The sequence below is a fragment of the Eucyclogobius newberryi genome, unplaced genomic scaffold, assembly GCF_026437365.1.
Source record: "Eucyclogobius newberryi isolate DKJ021-1_F unplaced genomic scaffold, fEucNew1.0.hap1 SCAF_22, whole genome shotgun sequence".
Taxonomy (NCBI): Eukaryota; Metazoa; Chordata; class Actinopteri; order Gobiiformes; family Gobiidae; genus Eucyclogobius; species Eucyclogobius newberryi.
In genome coordinates, this window is record NW_027315857.1 from 21,344,677 (window position 1) to 21,363,754 (window position 19,078).

General features: G+C 42.8%; 1 protein-coding gene across 10 annotated transcripts in view; it reads right to left on the minus strand.

Annotated features, from left to right (window-relative positions):
• The window catches only part of dysf (dysferlin, limb girdle muscular dystrophy 2B (autosomal recessive)), a 92,953-nt gene that overhangs the window by 16,253 nt on the left and 57,622 nt on the right, over positions 1-19,078 (minus strand). For 6 of the 10 annotated variants that reach the window (XM_072459372.1, XM_072459367.1, XM_072459365.1 and 3 more), the window contains 4 exons: positions 18,244-18,303; positions 9,875-9,973; positions 2,585-2,713; positions 1,572-1,727 (listed from right to left, as the gene is read on the minus strand). In XM_072459372.1, the coding sequence (XP_072315473.1) occupies positions 1,572-1,727; positions 2,585-2,713; positions 9,875-9,973; positions 18,244-18,303 (444 nt within the window). The remainder of the gene's footprint in view (positions 1-1,571; positions 1,728-2,584; positions 2,714-9,874; positions 9,974-18,243; positions 18,304-19,078) is intronic. The other 4 variants (XM_072459370.1, XM_072459371.1, XM_072459369.1 and 1 more) reach the window with 1 other exon arrangement.

A 19,078-nucleotide genomic window follows, 5' to 3' on the forward strand; every position in this document is an offset into this window, starting at 1 on the left:
TGCGTGTATACCTTCCCGTTGGGGTCTTTGGGCTGCAGTGAGTGTGTGTTTGTGCGTGTTTACCTTCCCGTTGGGGTCTTTGGGCTGCAGTGAGTGTGTGTTTGTGCGTGTATACCTTCCCGTTGGGGTCTTTAGGCTGCAGTGAGTGTGTGTTTGTGCGTGTATACCTTCCCGTTGGAGTCTTTGGGCTGCAGTGAGTGTGTGTTTGTGCGTGTATACCTTCCCGTTGGGGTCTTTGGGCTGCAGTGAGTGTGTGTTTGTGCGTGTTTACCTTCCCGTTGGGGTCTTTAGGCTGCAGTGAGTGTGTGTTTGTGCGTGTATACCTTCCCGTTGGGGTCTTTAGGCTGCAGTGAGTGTGTGTTTGTGCGTGTATACCTTCCCGTTGGGGTCTTTGGGCTGCAGTGAGTGTGTGTTTGTGCGTGTATACCTTCCCGTTGGGGTCTTTGGGCTGCAGTGAGTGTGTGTTTGTGCGTGTATACCTTCCCGTTGGGGTCTTTGGGCTGCAGTGAGTGTGTGTTTGTGCGTGTATACCTTCCCGTTGGGGTCTTTGGGCTGCAGTGAGTGTGTGTTTGTGCGTGTATACCTTCCCGTTGGGGTCTTTGGGCTGCAGTGAGTGTGTGTTTGTGCGTGTATACCTTCCCGTTGGGGTCTTTGGGCTGCAGTGAGTGTGTGTTTGTGCGTGTATACCTTCCCGTTGGGGTCTTTGGGCTGCAGTGAGTGTGTGTTTGTGCGTGTATACCTTCCCGTTGGGGTCTTTGGGCTACAGTGAGTGTGTGTTTGTGCGTGTATACCTTCCCGTTGGGGTCTTTGGGCTGCAGTGAGTGTGTGTTTGTGCGTGTATACCTTCCCGTTGGGGTCTTTGGGCTGCAGTGAGTGTGTGTTTGTGCGTGTATACCTTCCCGTTGGGGTCTTTGGGCTGCAGTGAGTGTGTGTTTGTGCGTGTATACCTTCCCGTTGGGGTCTTTGGGCTGCAGTGCGTGTGTGTTTGTGCGTGTATACCTTCCCGTTGGGGTCTTTGGGCTGCAGTGCGTGTGTGTTTGTGCGTGTATACCTTCCCGTTGGGGTCTTTAGGCTGCAGTGAGTGTGTGTTTGTGCGTGTATACCTTCCCGTTGGGGTCTTTAGGCTGCAGTGAGTGTGTGTTTGTGCGTGTATACCTTCCCGTTGGGGTCTTTGGGCTGCAGTGAGTGTGTGTTTGTGCGTGTATACCTTCCCGTTGGGGTCTTTGGGCTGCAGTGAGTGTGTGTTTGTGCGTGTATACCTTCCCGTTGGGGTCTTTGGGCTGCAGTGAGTGTGTGTTTGTGCGTGTATACCTTCCCGTTGGGGTCTTTGGGCTGCAGTGAGTGTGTGTTTGTGCGTGTTTACCTTCCCGTTGGGGTCTTTGGGCTGCAGTGAGTGTGTGTTTGTGCGTGTATACCTTCCCGTTGGGGTCTTTAGGCTGCAGTGAGTGTGTGTTTGTGCGTGTATACCTTCCCGTTGGAGTCTTTGGGCTGCAGTGAGTGTGTGTTTGTGCGTGTATACCTTCCCGTTGGGGTCTTTGGGCTGCAGTGAGTGTGTGTTTGTGCGTGTTTACCTTCCCGTTGGGGTCTTTGGGCTGCAGTGCGTGTGCCTGGATGATATAAACCCTGACGAGACACTCCTCGATGCCGTTCGGGGGCAGCCGGGTGAAGTGTCTCGGGGGCAGAGGAGCAGACGGGTCGTCGGGCAGAGGGTAGATCTTAAACATGCCCTGGACAAACGTCAAACACACACTTTTTAAACATTTGGTGAAGCATGGATCTGTCTTTGAGATCAATATCAACGTTAGATAGATTGTTCATAGTTTTGGCCGGGGTGCGACTTATACTTATACTCTGGAGCGACTTACATGTGATATTATTTGTTATTTTCACACTTGCAACCGCATTTCATACTCCAGTGCGACTTTTAAGATAAGATAAGATATTATGCATTTTTTGGCTGGTGCGACTTATACTCCGGTGCGACTTATAGTCCGGAAAATACGGTAATATATCTGAAGCAAGCGTTCAGTTACAGTATGCTGCTCCCACAGCTCGGAACACGTTTCAATCAAAACTGAAACATTGTGAGATGGTTTGTTTTTTGTTGTTGTTCAACAATAAAAAAAATCAAAAATAAACTATGAATATCACCTGTGATTATAAATATAGTCATATTTTAATCTTTTTCAATGCTTTTCTAGCCACGTTTAGCCTTTTAAAATGAGAGTTCGATGTTTAGATTTCAATGTTGTTGTTGTTTTTACCTGCTTGGATGAAGTTTAATCAAAATAAATTAAAGTTTGTTTGTTTGTTTGTTTGTTTGTTGTATAATTGTCTTTGGACTTTTTATTGTTGGAAATTTTTTGTAAAATGTGTGCGTATTTAATAACCAGTTAAACAATATGAATGTGTTCGGTTTTAAGTGTTTCTATCTAAAAACAAACATCATGAAGATTTATTTGTGAATTCTGAACTTAAATAAATACAGAACAAAATCTCAAAAAAACAAATCACTTTTCTTCTATTTTAATGATGATAATTCATAGAGTGAAACTTATAATATTGGCGAATAGAATGATTTTACCTTGAACTCCCCGACCACAGAAGGATCCTCCCCCTCGTCTTGGCTCCGCCCTCGGTACAGTTTGAACGTCTGACAGAAATCAGACAAACCTCCAAACGGCTCCGCCCTCTCCAGCTCGCAGTCGTACACCTACAAACCAGTTTAGAGATAAATGAAGAAAACCAGGACTAAAAACAACATTAATCACACACTTTAAAGCTCCTTTGTTACACTCACATGGATCATTGTTCAAATATATAAGATTTATACAACTTAAATTCACTTTGAATTGGGTCGAAACTTTTAAAACTCATATTTAATCATTAACTATTAGACCATATTTTATTGGTCTGGTTAATTGAGTTAATAACCAGTTAAACCGAGACTAAACCAGCGCTTAACCGAGACTAAACCAGGGCTAAACCGAGACTAAACCGAGACTAAACCAGGGCTAAACCGAGACTAAACCAGGGCTAAACCGAGACAAAACCCGGGCTTAACCAATACTAAACCAGGGCTAACCCAGGGCTAACCCAAGACTAAACCAGGGCTAAACCGAGACTAAACCGAGACTAAACCAGGGCTAAACCGAGACTAAACCAGGGCTAAACCGAGACAAAACCCGGGCTTAACCAATACTAAACCAGGGCTAACCCAGGGCTAACCCAAGACTAAACCAGGACTAAACCGAGGCTAAACCAGGGCTTAACCAAGACTAAACCATGACAAAACCAGAACTAAACAAGGAATAAATCAGTACAAAACCAGGGCTGAACTAGAACTAAACCAGGAGTAAACCAGGAGTAAACCAGGACTAAACCAAGACTAAACCAGGTATAAATCAAGAGGAACTCAACCAGGGCCAAATCAATAACCAGGACAAAACCAGGACAAAATCCAGATTAACTCAAGACTCAATCAGGAACTAAACCAGAGCCATGACAAAACCAGAGCTAAACCAAGACTAAACCAAAGACTGAACTAGTACTAAACCAGGAATAAATCCAGACAAAACAAAGATTAACCCAAGACTCAACCAGGAATAAATCAATAAAAGGAACTAAACCGGGGCCAAACCAGAACTAAACCAGGGCCAAACCAGGACTTAAGTCTACACTAGTGACTGGCCCCGCACTGTCCAGTTGCTTCTTAACGCACCCTTTAATATCCTCCAAACGGGTCACAAGTTCCAGCGTGACCAGCGATTCGATTCTTTGTGACGCGCAATTCATTTTTACAATTACCGCCGCTGCCAGTCCGAGCGCTAATATCGGGTTTCCGCCCGTCGAGCTTTATGTGGATGGCATCATGGCTGAACCTGCGCCAGTGGAAAAGCGACGCCGAGTCAAAATGCCCACCAAGAATTCATTATTTTTCATTCGTTTGTGTACATGAGAGAATCGGATTTCACAATTAAATGCAGTTTTTAGTTTAGCTCCAGGTCGAACGCGCCAACGGAGCCTAAACCAAAGGAGGGATCGTGTTTTGTCGCGGAGGGCTTGGGCGGGGTCGCTTGGGTGGGGTCGCTAGGGTGGCAGAGCGGTCGGTACTTTTCGTCCTACAGTTTTAGAGTCCTTGGTTTGGTTCCCGGGTGGTGCCTTTCAACTGGGGTTTGCGTGTTCTCCTGTAAGTTTAAGATTCTGACACGAAAATGCGATTACCGTATTTTCCGGACTATAAGTCGCCATAGTTTTGGCCGGGGTGCGACTTATACTTATATTTATACTTATATACTTATACTCCGGAGCGACTTATATGTGATATTATTTGTTATTTTCACACTTGCAACCGCATTTCATACTCCACTGCAACTTATATATGTTTCTTCTCTATTATGCATTTTTTGGCTGGTGCGACTTATACTCCGGAAAATACAGTAGATTTGGGTTCAAGGTGCAAATTGTTTTCAACTCCAGAAGCGTTAGCATTAGAACTTTACATTAATCCAAGAAGTATTTCAGAACACATTTGTAGAGCTCTAAACAACATTCCATCTAAATCTATTCCACTTAATTTTACAGAGGGACATATTTTTTGATGACTATTGATGGATTAGATTTTTGTGAGAAATAACACACAAAATGATTTACCAGCAGCTTTTCAAAATTGCCCATCCACGACTGAAATAGAATTAAACTAGGAAGAGACTAGAATCAAACCAGGTCTAAAGCGGTTAATTAAACTGGGACTAAACCAGGTCTAAAGCGGTTAATCAAACTGGGACTAAACCAGGTCTAAAGCGGTTAATCAAACTGGGACTAAACCAGGTCTAAAGCGGTTAATCAAACTAGGACTAAACCAGGTCTAAAGCGGTTAATCAAACTGGGACTAAACCAGGTCTAAAGCGGTTAATCAAACTAGGACTAAACCAGGTCTAAAGCGGTTAATCAAACTTGGACTAAACCAGGTCTAAAGCGGTTAATCAAACTGGGACTAAACCAGGTCTAAAGCGGTTAATCAAACTAGGACTAAACCAGGTCTAAAGGGGTTAATTAAACTAGGACTAAACCAGGTCTAAAGCGGTTAATTAAACTAGGACTAAATCAGGTCTAAAGCGGTTAATCAAACTGGGACTAAACCAGGTCTAAAGCGGTTAATCAAACTTGGACTAAACCAGGTCTAAAGCGGTTAATCAAACTGGGACTAAACCAGGTCTAAAGCGGTTAATCAAACTAGGACTAAACCAGGTCTAAAGCGGTTAATCAAACTAGGACTAAACCAGGTCTAAAGGGGTTAATCAAACTAGGACTAAACCAGGTCTAAAGGGGTTAATCAAACTAGGACTAAACCAGGTCTAAAGCGGTTAATCAAACTGGGACTAAACCAGGTCTAAAGCGGTTAATCAAACTGGGACTAAACCAGGTCTAAAGCGGTTAATCAAACTGGGACTAAACCAGGTCTAAAGCGGTTAATCAAACTGGGACTAAACCAGGTCTAAAGCGGTTAATCAAACTGGGACTAAACCAGGTCTAAAGCAGTTAATCAAACTAGGACTAAACCAGGTCTAAAGCGGTTAATCAAACTTGGACTAAACCAGGTCTAAAGCGGTTAATCAAACTGGGACTAAACCAGGTCTAAAGCGGTTAATCAAACTAGGACTAAACCAGGTCTAAAGGGGTTAATTAAACTAGGACTAAACCAGGTCTAAAGCGGTTAATTAAACTAGGACTAAATCAGGTCTAAAGCGGTTAATCAAACTGGGACTAAACCAGGTCTAAAGCGGTTAATCAAACTTGGACTAAACCAGGTCTAAAGCGGTTAATCAAACTGGGACTAAACCAGGTCTAAAGCGGTTAATCAAACTAGGACTAAACCAGGTCTAAAGCGGTTAATCAAACTAGGACTAAACCAGGTCTAAAGGGGTTAATCAAACTAGGACTAAACCAGGTCTAAAGCGGTTAATTAAACTAGGACTAAACCAGGTCTAAAGCGGTTAATCAAACTGGGACTAAACCAGGTCTAAAGCGGTTAATCAAACTAGGACTAAACCAGGTCTAAAGCGGTTAATCAAACTGGGACTAAACCAGGTCTAAAGCGGTTAATCAAACTGGGACTAAACCAGGTCTAAAGCGGTTAATCAAACTGGGACTAAACCAGGTCTAAAGCGGTTAATCAAACTGGGACTAAACCAGGTCTAAAGCGGTTAATTAAACTGGGACTAAACCAGGTCTAAAGCGGTTAATCAAACTGGGACTAAACCAGGTCTAAAGCGGTTAATCAAACTAGGACTAAACCAGGTCTAAAGCGGTTAATCAAACTGGGACTAAACCAGGTCTAAAGCGGTTAATCAAACTGGGACTAAACCAAGTCTAAAGCGGTTAATCAAACTGGGACTAAACCAGGTCTAAAGCGGTTAATCAAACTGGGACTAAACCAGGCCTAAAGCGGTTAATTAAACTAGGACTGAACCAGGTCTAAAGCGGTTAATTAAACTAGGACTAAACCAGGTCTAAAGCGGTTAATCAAACTGGGACTAAACCAGGTCTAAAGCAGTTAATTAAACTAGGACTGAACCAGGTCTAAAGCGGTTAATTAAACTAGGACTAAACCAGGTCTAAACTAGTGCCGACCCAGAATTAAACCCGAAAACAAGATTTTTCATTTTGAAGACGAGTCATGGGCCGTATTAAATCACTCGGAAGGCCGGATTTGGCCCACGGGCCTGATGTTGATAAGGGCCCAGATCTAAATAATCACAGTTTTTGCAGTTTTGATCAATGCAACAATTTGAAATAGCAATTTTGACTCGATTGTGTGCGTTGTGCAGCGAGTGTGGGCGACATACAAACATTTAGATGAGATTGTGAAGTTTTTTTGAAGCTACGCTAAAGTAAATATCAAGTATTCTGTTTAAAAAAAAAATAAAATGCCATAAAAAGACCTGACTAAAAATAAAAAGGTGTTGAATGGCGATATTTCTGCACTTTTGTAATACATTTTGACAGATATTTCACATTTCCCGAATAATTCATCTGTTTAAAGACGTTTTAACACATTTATGTTTTTGTTTTGGTTGATTATGAACATCGGGAGACTCATTTTGGTCGATATTGCTCAGCCCTCTGTGCAGCCCAAACGAGACGACCTAACGACCCTGATTGGACCGAGTATTCTCTGATTCTCGTGAGATGAAAGTCGAGTCTTGATTTTAAATTATAATCTACATTCAGTTTCCAACGCTACGCTCAAACCGTTACAGTCGCCTGTGAAACTCTCTATTAACTAGGCCAATATGAGCCCGGGGAAAACACGAAGGAAAGAGATAAATATATAATTAATGAAGCACAAATTGGTACGAAATATGAGAAATAAAAATAAAAAACAAGTTGAAGAACAGAGGAGTTCACATAAGTAGTTCTTTGTCAATAAAATGCTCATAAGCCGTACTAAAATGACCAAATAAAGGCGCTACAAACTTTTAGGATGTTATTTGTGACGACGTTGGCGTTCTGTCGTCAGTCCGAGCTCGCCCTGCGCAGCTCATGTGAGTCGCCATAGAAACGCCATGAATAGACACATTAATAAAACATGTTTTGTAAACGGAGCCCAGAGAACCTTCTGTGACATTTACACCGGGACGGGACGGTTAGTCACCGGTTCAAGACTCACGTCATCCTTAAAACACACTTCAGCAACGAGAGAGAGGGAGGGTGGGGAGAGAGAGAGAGGGAGAGAGAGGGAGGGAGGGGGGAGAGAGAGAGAGAGGGAGAGAGAGAGGGAGAGAGAGGGAGGGAGGGGGGAGAGAGAGAGAGAGGGAGAGAGAGAGGGAGAGAGAGGGAGGGAGGGGGGAGAGAGAGAGAGAGGGAGAGAGAGAGGGAGAGAGAGGGAGGGAGGGGGGAGAGAGAGAGAGAGGGAGAGGGAGGGAGGGGGAGGAGAGAGAGAGGGAGGGGGAGAGAGAGAGCGAGGGAGAGAGAGGGAGGGGGAGGAGAGAGAGAGGGAGGGGGAGAGAGGAGAGAGAGAGGGAGGGGGAGAGAGAGAGAGAGGGAGAGAGAGAGGGAGAGAGAGGGAGGGGGAGAGAGAGAGAGAGGGAGAGAGAGAGAGAGGGAGAGAGAGGGAGGGGGGAGAGAGAGAGAGAGGGAGAGAGAGAGGGAGAGAGAGGGAGGGGGAGAGAGAGAGAGAGGGAGAGAGAGAGAGAGGGAGAGAGAGGGAGGGGGGAGAGAGAGAGAGGGAGGGGGAGAGAGAGAGAGGGAGAGAGAGAGGGAGAGAGAGGGAGGGGGAGAGAGAGAGGGAGAGAGAGGGAGGGTGGGGAGAGAGAGAGAGGGAGAGAGAGAGAGAGGGAGAGAGAGGGAGGGGGAGAGAGAGAGGAAGAGAGAGGGAGGGGGGAGAGAGAGGGAGAGAGAGAGAGGGAGGGGGGAGAGAGAGAGAGGGAGAGAGAGGGAGGGGGGAGAGAGAGAGAGGGAGAGAGAGGGAGGGGGAGAGAGAGAGAGCGGGAGAGAGAGAGAGGGAGAGAGAGGGAGAGAGAGGAATAGAGAGGTGAGATGATAGAGAGAGGGGGGAGAGAGAAAGGGGGAGAGAGAGAGAGGGAGAGAAACAGCGAGATAAAGAGAGGAGATGATAGCGAGGGAGAGAGAAAGAGAGAGGGTGAGAGAGAGAGAACGAAGGGAGAGAGACAGAGAGAAAGAGAGAGACGGAAAGGAGAAAAGGGGGAAATAGGTGATGAAAGGAGACAGAGAGAGCAGAGAAGGAGAGGGGGAAACCCAGAGAGAAGGAAAGGAAAGAGAGAGGAAAGAGGTGATGAGAGAAAGGGGAGAGAGAGAGGAGTGGGAAAGACGACAAAAGAGAGAGGGAGGAACAGAGAAGGCGGAGTTCTGTAAAGGAGGTGAGATCATGTGACCAGATGAACAGCTCATCTACAGCTTTCACTGGAAGTTGTTCTTGTTGCACGTAATTAAGTTTATACGACGAAGAAAGTCTGAAAACAGGGTCGTCTTTGGTGTTAGAGCGCCCCCCACAGGCCGGACCACTCACTCAACTACAACGCAGTTAAGATGAATATAGTTAGAATTGTGCTAAACGTTATAAACATGTCATCACAGAATAGCACAATTTTTAGGTTTATAATGTCACTTCCTGTTTGTAATTGATGACATCACACTAGCAAACACTGGGCCAAAACTCATCTAATGTCAATTTCTTTTTATATGACAAATACAAATACATGAGAGACTTTAAATGTTAAATGAATGTTTAAATAATCAAAAAAGTTGTTTCTTTGTGTAAATTCTGCATAAACTTTGCCTGAAATAAGTGAGTGTCCCCAGTGTGATGTCACTTCCTGTCATTTTCTACAGATTTTTTGACGTTTTCTCCACAAATACCGGCTCGATCGGTGTAAAACTATAATTTATATGTACGACAGGTATAAACACACCAAATAAAGTCAAAATTTGAAAATCATACGTCAAGTCAAACGTCACTTTAAAGTTAACGTACACTTTACCTGCATTTGACCCATTTAACCCTTCAATGCTAATGGAGCAAACGCTCTTTTACACGTATTAGTTGAGGTTGTTGATAATGTGAAATACCTGTAAAAATCACCAAAAAATGAAATATTACATTGAAACCTTTTTGAAAGTTTACAACGTCTTTTTCATTTATTTCTACTTTTAATAAATGCTTTTTGTTGCAATTTTTTTCACATAAACAAGATACGCGATATCCAAATTTTTATATATCGCTCCCTTTTATTGTTTTAGGTTGAAACCGGAGCGCCCGGACAACGAGGAGGAACGTGAACACCAGAGTGGAACCCAGAACCTTCTCGCCGTGGAGAACACACAAACGTAGCGCCCGGTTTAGCGTCGTTACCTTGAGCGTGTCCAGGCCTTTGTCCAGGTACGCCGCGCACTTGCTCTTGTCTCCAGTCGAGGCGTAGAACTTGCTCCACCAGTCGATGAACTCCTCCACCTGGCGAAGCGACAAAAGGTTTAAAGCAGAACCACCCGGCGATAGAGCTCCCCCTGCTGCTGCCTCGCGGAAATACACTGTCAGAGAACGGACGCAAATGCCTTTTTTTACCTGTTTTTTTAGCCAGTTTTATCACATATATCAAAACGTGTTAAAAAGAGTCAGGGTTTCTCAGGAGAGTTGTCTTCGGGTCGATGTTGCGAGGCTGGTTTTCCGCTCAGTGACAGCAGGGGGCGACGACGGACGCTTTAAACGCCCAAAAATACATATTTAACCATGACAGGGATTTATAAAGATGTTTTGTACAGTGAAAATGTTACTTAATTATACTTAGATTTTTCAGACATTTAATTAAATTACTTATGAATTATGATGTACATTTACGCAGTAGATTTATGATTTAGGCTTCTTTAAATGTGATTTTTTTTTTTGCGTTGCATGTCTGCTCCGTTTACTCCCGAAGATGTTTTCTTAATTCATTTTTCAATGTTACTTTATTTATACAAGTTGACCTCTTTAAGCCTAATTTTCGAGAGTTACACATTAGTTAACATTTGTTTCATTCATTTCCCCCACGGCTTTTCGTGAAATTGAAACATTCGGCGTTTAAAGGCACAGCAGAGGCTCACCGGATATGTGAAACTAAAGTGATTAACATAATGAACTAATAAAAAACAATAAATAAATGTATTTTTTTTTATTCTAAAATGCTCTCGAAATGTTAATAGATTTTTTTTTCTTGCTAAGTTTATGGCAAAATGAATGGGTAATGTATGATTCACATGTGCTGTTCCTCGTTTAATTTGCAGTTAATAATAATAATATAAAAATAATAATAACTTAAAATTAATAATAATAATAATTTAAAAATAATAATAATATTGATTAAAAAAATAATAATAATGATGATAATAATAATAAGAAAAAATAATACTAATAGTAATACATATGTACACATTTTTAAAAAACTACGATCCAAGTGACCTCCAAAGTGCTTTTGAACTGACCCAGACGTCATTAAATCCACTTTCCGGCCTCCTCCTCCGTCAGGCCGGGATCACTGGACGTGAGCTTTATAAACCGGAGCGTTTCCTGTCTGCTCCGCTGAGGGCAGCGCGGCGTCGCGGCGCTGGACCTCAAATCCCCGTTTAAGGTCACTTTTTACGGCTCTGGCACGATGGAAATGCCACTTTTGGACGCTGCGAACATCGAAAAGGTGAACGCAAGCGACGGCATTCATGTTTGAAAAGGAACTGGCTCAAGTGAAGTGTGGGACATATTTATGGACACAAGGCATTACCGGGATTAAAACTCCAGCCAAGGTTTAAAGGTCCAAGCACAGGCTATTATGGATAATTCTTGTATGTTTTTTAACCGTGTGTGAGGTTTTCAAAGTGATTTTTTTGGTCGCTGCAATAAAAACACCTGTAATTTAATGAATTTAAAATTCAGTGGAGACATAAAAGTGCATAAACTGGATTAATGCAACAAGAATAAACCCTGATTTTTGACTCTGGCGTCTGATAATGTCCGACAATAGAGAAAGTTTGGCGTTAGAGCGCCCCCTACAGGCCGGACCACTCACTCCACTAAAATGCAGGTTAGAAAAATATATTTAGAATCTTGCTAAACATTATACAAATGTCATAACCGAGTGGCACATTTTTTAGGTTTATAATGTCACTTCCTGTTTGTAATTGATGACATCACACTAGCAAACACTGGGCCAAAACTCATCTAATCTCAATTTTTTTTATATGACAAATAAAAATACATGAGAGCGACTTTATTTTGTTAAATTAATGTATGAATAATCAAACAAGTTGTTTCTTTGTGTAAATTGTGCATAATCTTTGACTAATATAAGTGATTGTCCCTAGTGTGATGTCACTTCCTGTCATTTTCTACAGATTTTTCGACGTTTTCTCCACAAATACCGGCTCGATCGGTGTAAAACTGTAATTTATATGTACAATAGGTATAAACACACCAAATAAAGTCAAAATTTGAAAATGGTAAAAACCTGTCATACGTCACTTTAAGGTTAACGTACACTTTACCTGCATTTGACCCTTTTAACCCTTCAATGCAAGGGTTAAACGGCGTCTGATAATGTCCGACAATATCTAAGTTTCTCATATTTCCCAATACTTACCCAGCTGAGCATCTATCGAACGCATGCGAGAGAAAAGCACAAATCAATTCTTTTCCATTTCACGAGAGAGAGAGACTCGCCACACACGTTTTACAAGCTGAACTTTTAGCACGGCAGCAACAGAAAGACACGTGAAACTAAACAAACCCAAATATTAAACAGAACAAGGTCGTTGCTGTGGCGAGAAGACCAGAACGTTTAGAAAATGAGTCATGCGCGTTTACAATGTGTCGACCAAAGATACCAATATTTTCTAATGCGGCTGATGGATTTCACTTGTAAGTTATGATTTTTTTCCCCCACAAAATATTAGGTTGAATTGCCAAAATTGGGTCAAAATGTTCTCAATGGCCAAGTTTTCTCGCAAATATGTGGGGAAATAGTGATGCAGCAGCAGATCTGCAGAGGAGTCACAGGCTGGTTCCTCCTGTTGTTTTGGGTCCAGTAAATGTACCTGAACGTGACTCTTTTATGTGCCGTGCAGCCTCATTATCCATAACTTTAACATAGAGTTAGATTCATAAAACCCAGAGCAAAACAGTTTAAAGCTTCTTGCTGGGACTGGCTTGTCTGGCCTGATATAAAACTCAAAGGTCATCATTTATGTGTAATACTAGTACTAGTACACTAATACACTAGTACATTAACTCTAAAAAAAACTTTAAACCTCCATAAAGAGGGATTGTCTTTTTTGACAAAATAGCCTCCTTAACTTCTCTCCTCCTTTGAGAGTTAAGGAGGCTATTTTTATTTAAAAAACAGTCCCTCTTTAAACAGAAATCGAGGTTTAGTGATGAAGGAGCTCATCTAACAATAGGATTTCTATGGCCCATTACAGGGCTGTTGGGCAGAAGAAGATAATAACAGTAATACAAATAGATAATCAAGACAGGGCCAGGGGGGCGGGGCTTACTCAGCTCAGAGCAGGATAAATATCAGAGTTCTCAGACTAGATCTGCAGATTGAGGATGACTTTTGGATGAAAGTCAAAACTAAAACAGTTAAAACAGTGTCCAGATGACTACGTCTGAGTGGTGCACTTCCTGTTTTACAATTTAGTGACATCACAAGGTGGAAAAGAGTGTTTTCACAGCCTAAATATACAACATGTGTGAATGAAACTGAACCCAACAGTTTGTTTGTGATGAGGACACAACATTATAACAGATGGAAAATGATCACAATACTTGAAATAGTCCAGCTTTAAACACAGGGCTTAATGAAGCAGGAGGAATGTACAACAAGAGAACAGCAGATACTTGAGCGAGCGGGTCATTCTCTCCATGTGGTTCACTGCGGGTCATTCTCTCCCTGTGGTTCAATGTGGGTCATTCTCTCCATGTGGTTCACTGCGGGTCATTCTCTCCATGTGGTTCACTGTGGGTCATTCTCTCCCTGTGGTTCACTGTGGGTCATTCTCTCCCTGTGGTTCACTGCGGGTCATTCTCTCCATGTGGTTCACTGCGGGTCATTCTCTCCATGTGGTTCACTGTGGGTCATTCTCTCCCTGTGGTTCACTGTGGGTCATTCTCTCCCTGTGGTTCACTGCGGGTCATTCTCTCCATGTGGTTCACTGCGGGTCATTCTCTCCATGTGGTTCACTGTGGGTCATTCTCTCCCTGTGGTTCACTGTGGGTCATTCTCTCCCTGTGGTTCACTGCGGGTCATTCTCTCCATGTGGTTCACTGCGGGTCATTCTCTCCATGTGGTTCACTGTGGGTCATTCTCTCCCTGTGGTTCACTGTGGGTCATTCTCTCCCTGTGGTTCACTGTGGGTCATTCTCTCCCTGTGGTTCACTGTGGGTCATTCTCTCCATGTGGTTCACTGCGGGTCATTCTCTCCCTGTGGTTCACTGTGGGTCATTCTCTCCCTGTGGTTCACTGTGGGTCATTCTCTCCCTGTGGTTCACTGTGGGTCATTCTCTCCATGTGGTTCACTGTGGGTCATTCTCTCCCTGTGGTTCACTGTGGGTCATTCTCTCCCTGTGGTTCACTGTGGGTCATTCTCTCCATGTGGTTCACTGTGGGTCATTCTCTCCATGTGGTTCACTGCGGGTCATTCTCTCCCTGTGGTTCACTGTGGGTCATTCTCTCCCTGTGGTTCACTGTGGGTCATTCTCTCCATGTGGTTCACTGCGGGTCATTCTCTCCCTGTGGTTCACTGTGGGTCATTCTCTCCATGTGGTTCACTGTGGGTCATTCTCTCCCTGTGGTTCACTGTGGGTCATTCTCTCCCTGTGGTTCACTGTGGGTCATTCTCTCCATGTGGTTCACTGTGGGTCATTCTCTCCCTGTGGTTCACTGTGGGTCATTCTCTCCATGTGGTTCACTGCGGGTCATTCTCTCCCTGTGGTTCACTGTGGGTCATTCTCTCCATGTGGTTCACTGCGGGTCATTCTCTCCCTGTGGTTCACTGAGGCACGGCACCAAAACCACCGCGAAAATCTGTGGCATTTTCACATAAATAAGTGTCTCTGACTGACAGGGCGGACGAAAACAGAGCCGGTGCCTCAGCAGGCGGCTCGCAAAGACCCGAGCAGCAAGAGCAAAGGTAGCAGCACAAGTAGGCTCGCAAAGACACGAGCAGCGAGATCAAAGGTAGCAGCACAAGTAGGCTCGCAAAGACACGAGCAGCGAGAGCAAAGGTACCATCACAAGTAGGCTCGCAAAGACACGAGCAGCGAGATCAAAGGTAGCAGCACAAGTAGGCTCGCAAAGACACGAGCAGCGAGAGCAAAGGTAACAGCACAAGTAGGCTCGCAAAGACACGAGCAGCGAGAGCAAAGGTAGCAGCACAAGTAGGCTCGCAAAGACACGAGCAGCGAGAGCAAATGTAGCAACACAAGTAGGCTCGCAAAGACACGAGCAGCGAGAGCAAATGTAGCAGCACCAGTAGGCTCAAAATGACCTAATATGCCCAATTGTTGCCATTTTACACATACAATCTGTTATTTTATATGAAAACAATGCATGATAAAATATATATAATTTTTTTCTTACATTCGTGTAAATAAACTACTGAAGATGTTTCAAAATTGATAGTTAGCTAAATTCAAGATTATTTGGGAATAAATCTGGCTAAAAAGCTATCAACATCAGTCTTAATCTTGTAAAAGATTCTGAGTTTGGTGTGTGTAGTTTAAGGGCGGATCTTTATGTCTCAAGCCAATTAAAATAAATAATAAAACATGTTAAGGTGCACAGTGGACAACTTTCTATGTTGAGAGGGCAAAATGACTTAAAAACAGGAAATAAACAATCACAAAGGCTGGGCTGCATACATAGATAATACATAGATAATACATAGATAATACATAGATAATACATAGATAATACATAGATTATGAAGGGTCAGATCAGTAAATAGCAACTGCTTTAATTACTTTCTTTGGTTCAAATAAATAAATAAATAAATATTCTTAAACAGCATTGAGCATTTAAAATAAAATAAAAATAAAAAGTGCACTATTTAGATTTTGCTTGTGGTGATCTGAACTACGGGGTTAAAAGTGTGTTTACGCCAACGTTCATTTGCAGCAGCAGTCGAGATTCACCAATTGCGACTCTTCCAACCGCATTTTCTACTTACGTACGTTTCAGGGTCGCACGAGGGTTAAACGCTGAGATTAAAGCGATAAAACAATCTTTTGAGATGTTTCCCAGCGCCGCCCACTTGTTGACACGTACACAATCTGTAAATCCGACCGTTCAGATCAACCACCAAAAGCCGACGCGTTACGACACCGTGCAATCGTCCGCGCCCGCCTCAAACGATCAAAACAACGATGATTTACCGAGCGCTGTCAGGCAAAACCATTACAACGCCTATAATTGAACGTCCCATAAATTTGAGTCGACGGCATCAAGCGTTCCTCTTCTCTTCCCGACGTGTCAGCGAAAGATTTATAGGTTGAATCTTTTTTGCGCGTCGCGTTCTAACCGAGTTTGACAGATTTTTTTTGGCGAGCGTTTTAGACTTTGTTTTAATCTAATAAATGTATGAGCCGAGCATCAGAAAAACCACATTGTTAAAGTGGGCGTCGTTCGCTACGAGACACGTTAAACGATTCCCTCAAATGCTTTCAAGTGACGCAACCGGAGAGAAGAAACGTTCCTTTTCGGCGGTTATCCACGACAGAATTCATCGGCGAGTTAGAACGCGGGAGATTGGGGTTGACTCGTGGAGATCGTTATTCATTTGCGACGCGTAAGATCACAACGTTTTTCGAGAGGAGAAGCCGCGAAGGCACTGACGCATCCGCAAGTTTTTTCCGACTGCAACGGCTTTTGGACGCAGTCGTGGCTAATCGTCTGCGTTTCTGTCGCCAAGATAAACAGGATACGAGCAAATCGGATTACGTCGGTTTCAGTGTCGGGTCATTGTTGGGTCGTGCACTTCTGAAGAGCGTTTTCACCATATTGTCAACTTTATGTTTATGTTTTTTAGTGCTAATTTTGAGTTCTTTGAAAATACCGTTGCGCTTTATTTGAGGTTTTGTCCTGCTTTTGGCTCGGATGGTGTTTCCGCAACTGGTTCATCTGTACTCATACATGACTGGCCTGGATGTCATGTACCGTATTTTCCGGACTATAAGTCTTTTTTCATAGTTTTTGCCGGGGTGTGAATTATACTTATGTTTATACTTATACTTATATACTTATACTCCGGAGCGACTTATATGTGATATTATTTGTTATTTTCACACTTCCCACATTTCATACTCCAGTACAACTTATGCATGTTTTTTTCTTCTCTATTATGCAGTTTTTGGCTGGTGCGACTTATACTCCAGTGCGACTTATAGTCCAGAAAATACGGTATGTCTCAAAAACATTAAATTATGACCAAAAATGTAAAAGCTTGATTTTCCACTATTTTTGAGCAGCTTAGCTTCTAAAATGACCGAACAGAACCAGAATGTTCGTAAAAATTCTATTCATATCTGTTCATTTGTGGCTTAAGAACGTTCAACAGCGTTTTTCCCAGCGTCAAACCAAAATGTGAAAAAAATATATATATTTTTGGTTCTAATTATCTTTCGGTAGTAATAACTTCATTCTTTTGCTCTGCCAGCCCTAGATTTATTCAAACAACTATCATTTTCTTCCCTGTAACGTTATCCAGTGCAATTCCTCGAACCTCCGTCTAATATTGCGTCCTTTGGTTTCAGTTGGGTCTCGCAGCGACCCGCGCCAGCTCTGTTGTTTTTGGCCCCCGTTCGGCCCCCGAAAACCGAGCCTTTAATTCCACTGCGATCGCGCGCGTCTTGACAAAACAAATACCGCTGTTTGGACAGAAGAAAAACAACCCCTAATTACCGGCTAGTCCCATGTGCTGTCTGTTTGGAGTCGCGAGCGGGAGCTAAACGGACGTGGCTTGAGCAAACAGGGCGCGCAGTGGAAGGGTTGATGGTGAAAATCCCTGGTGCAAAGTTACAGGCCTGGGGAGTGTCGCCAAAATACAACTTGAGACTGGGTTTGTTTGTTTTTTGCTGCGTCGTCGTGCTGTAAGACCAATACGGTATTTGTTATTTGTTAAAGCCATATGAAAATAAATTAAATAAATATGGATGGATAAACATGGACACATGACTTATTAAAGGAGACATAATATGCTTTTTTCTGGTACTTTGTGTTGAACTCTAATATCATCATTTTACATTTTGTTCTGTGTAAATTGCAATATTGCTCTAAAATACCTTAATACTAGAAACAGGTCCGTTGACTTCCTGTTCCAAACTGCAGAACTGATAAGCCCCGCCTCTTCATTGTGACATTTCACCGTAACAAGCAGCAGATTGTCATTTAGGCGTGTTTATTTTTGAAAAGTGGCTCTACGTGACATTTTAGTAAGTGCGTCGGAGTCTGAATTTTTCTAATAATCAAAACTAAGTACGAGGATGTGGGCGGGGATAGGGGGTAGGTGAAAACAGGACTTTTCCGAGCACCCGAGCCTGAGTTGCTGGAGAACACAGGATTAACTCAAAACATGCAGGAATCAATTGAAACACAACTTTGAGCAAACGAATGATGAGAAAACACTGCTGTGACGAGGTTTAAGGCTTATTAAAGTTGATTTAGCAGAATATGTCCCCTTTAATGACTTGTTACCTACATGAAGGCTGGCAGAGGAGGCTGAGAGGTTAATGATAGCAGAGCTGGCTCCATCAGCGAGCTACACACAACACACACACAGGCAACACACAAAGACACAAGTAAAAATAGGTTAGCATGTTAGCGTTAGCCACACCAAACATTCAAGTGCTGTTGTATAAGGCTAAAAATGCATTTGTTACACTTAACGCGTACATGCTTCACTTGTCTCTAAAACGCTACAGGCAAAAGGCTGTAGGTCTAGCCACAGCTGCCCTGGGGTGGAACAGCTGAGGCGAGGCAGCGAAACTGTGCCATTGACCACAACTCACTCTCTTGAAAACCACATTTGTCCGTCGCGAGAATATTGGAACATGTCATTACTAATTAATTGAAGATTCATAAAGAATACCGTATTTTCCGGACCGCAAGTCACACCTTTTTTCATCGTTTTGGCCGGGGTGCGACTCATACTTATATTTATACTTATATACTTATACTCCGGAGCGACTTATATGTGATGTTATTAGTTATCTTCACACTTGCAACCGCATTTCATACTCCAGTGCGACTTATATATGTTTTTTTCTTCTCTATTATGCATTTTTTGGCTGGTGTGACTTATACTCCGGAAAATACGGTACTCAGAAATCAATATGTAGATGCATAAAGTGTTGGCATAAATCCTCAATTTGAATTTTTTTTTTTTTAAATTGCAGGATACTGACAGAAAAATACAGGCTGATGGGTCATAGTCTGAACAAACAAATTCATACATAATTTTAATCAAGAGAAAAACAACAAATACCATATGAAATCAATTCTGCTTTTTTTTAACACTCCTATCATGTTATTGT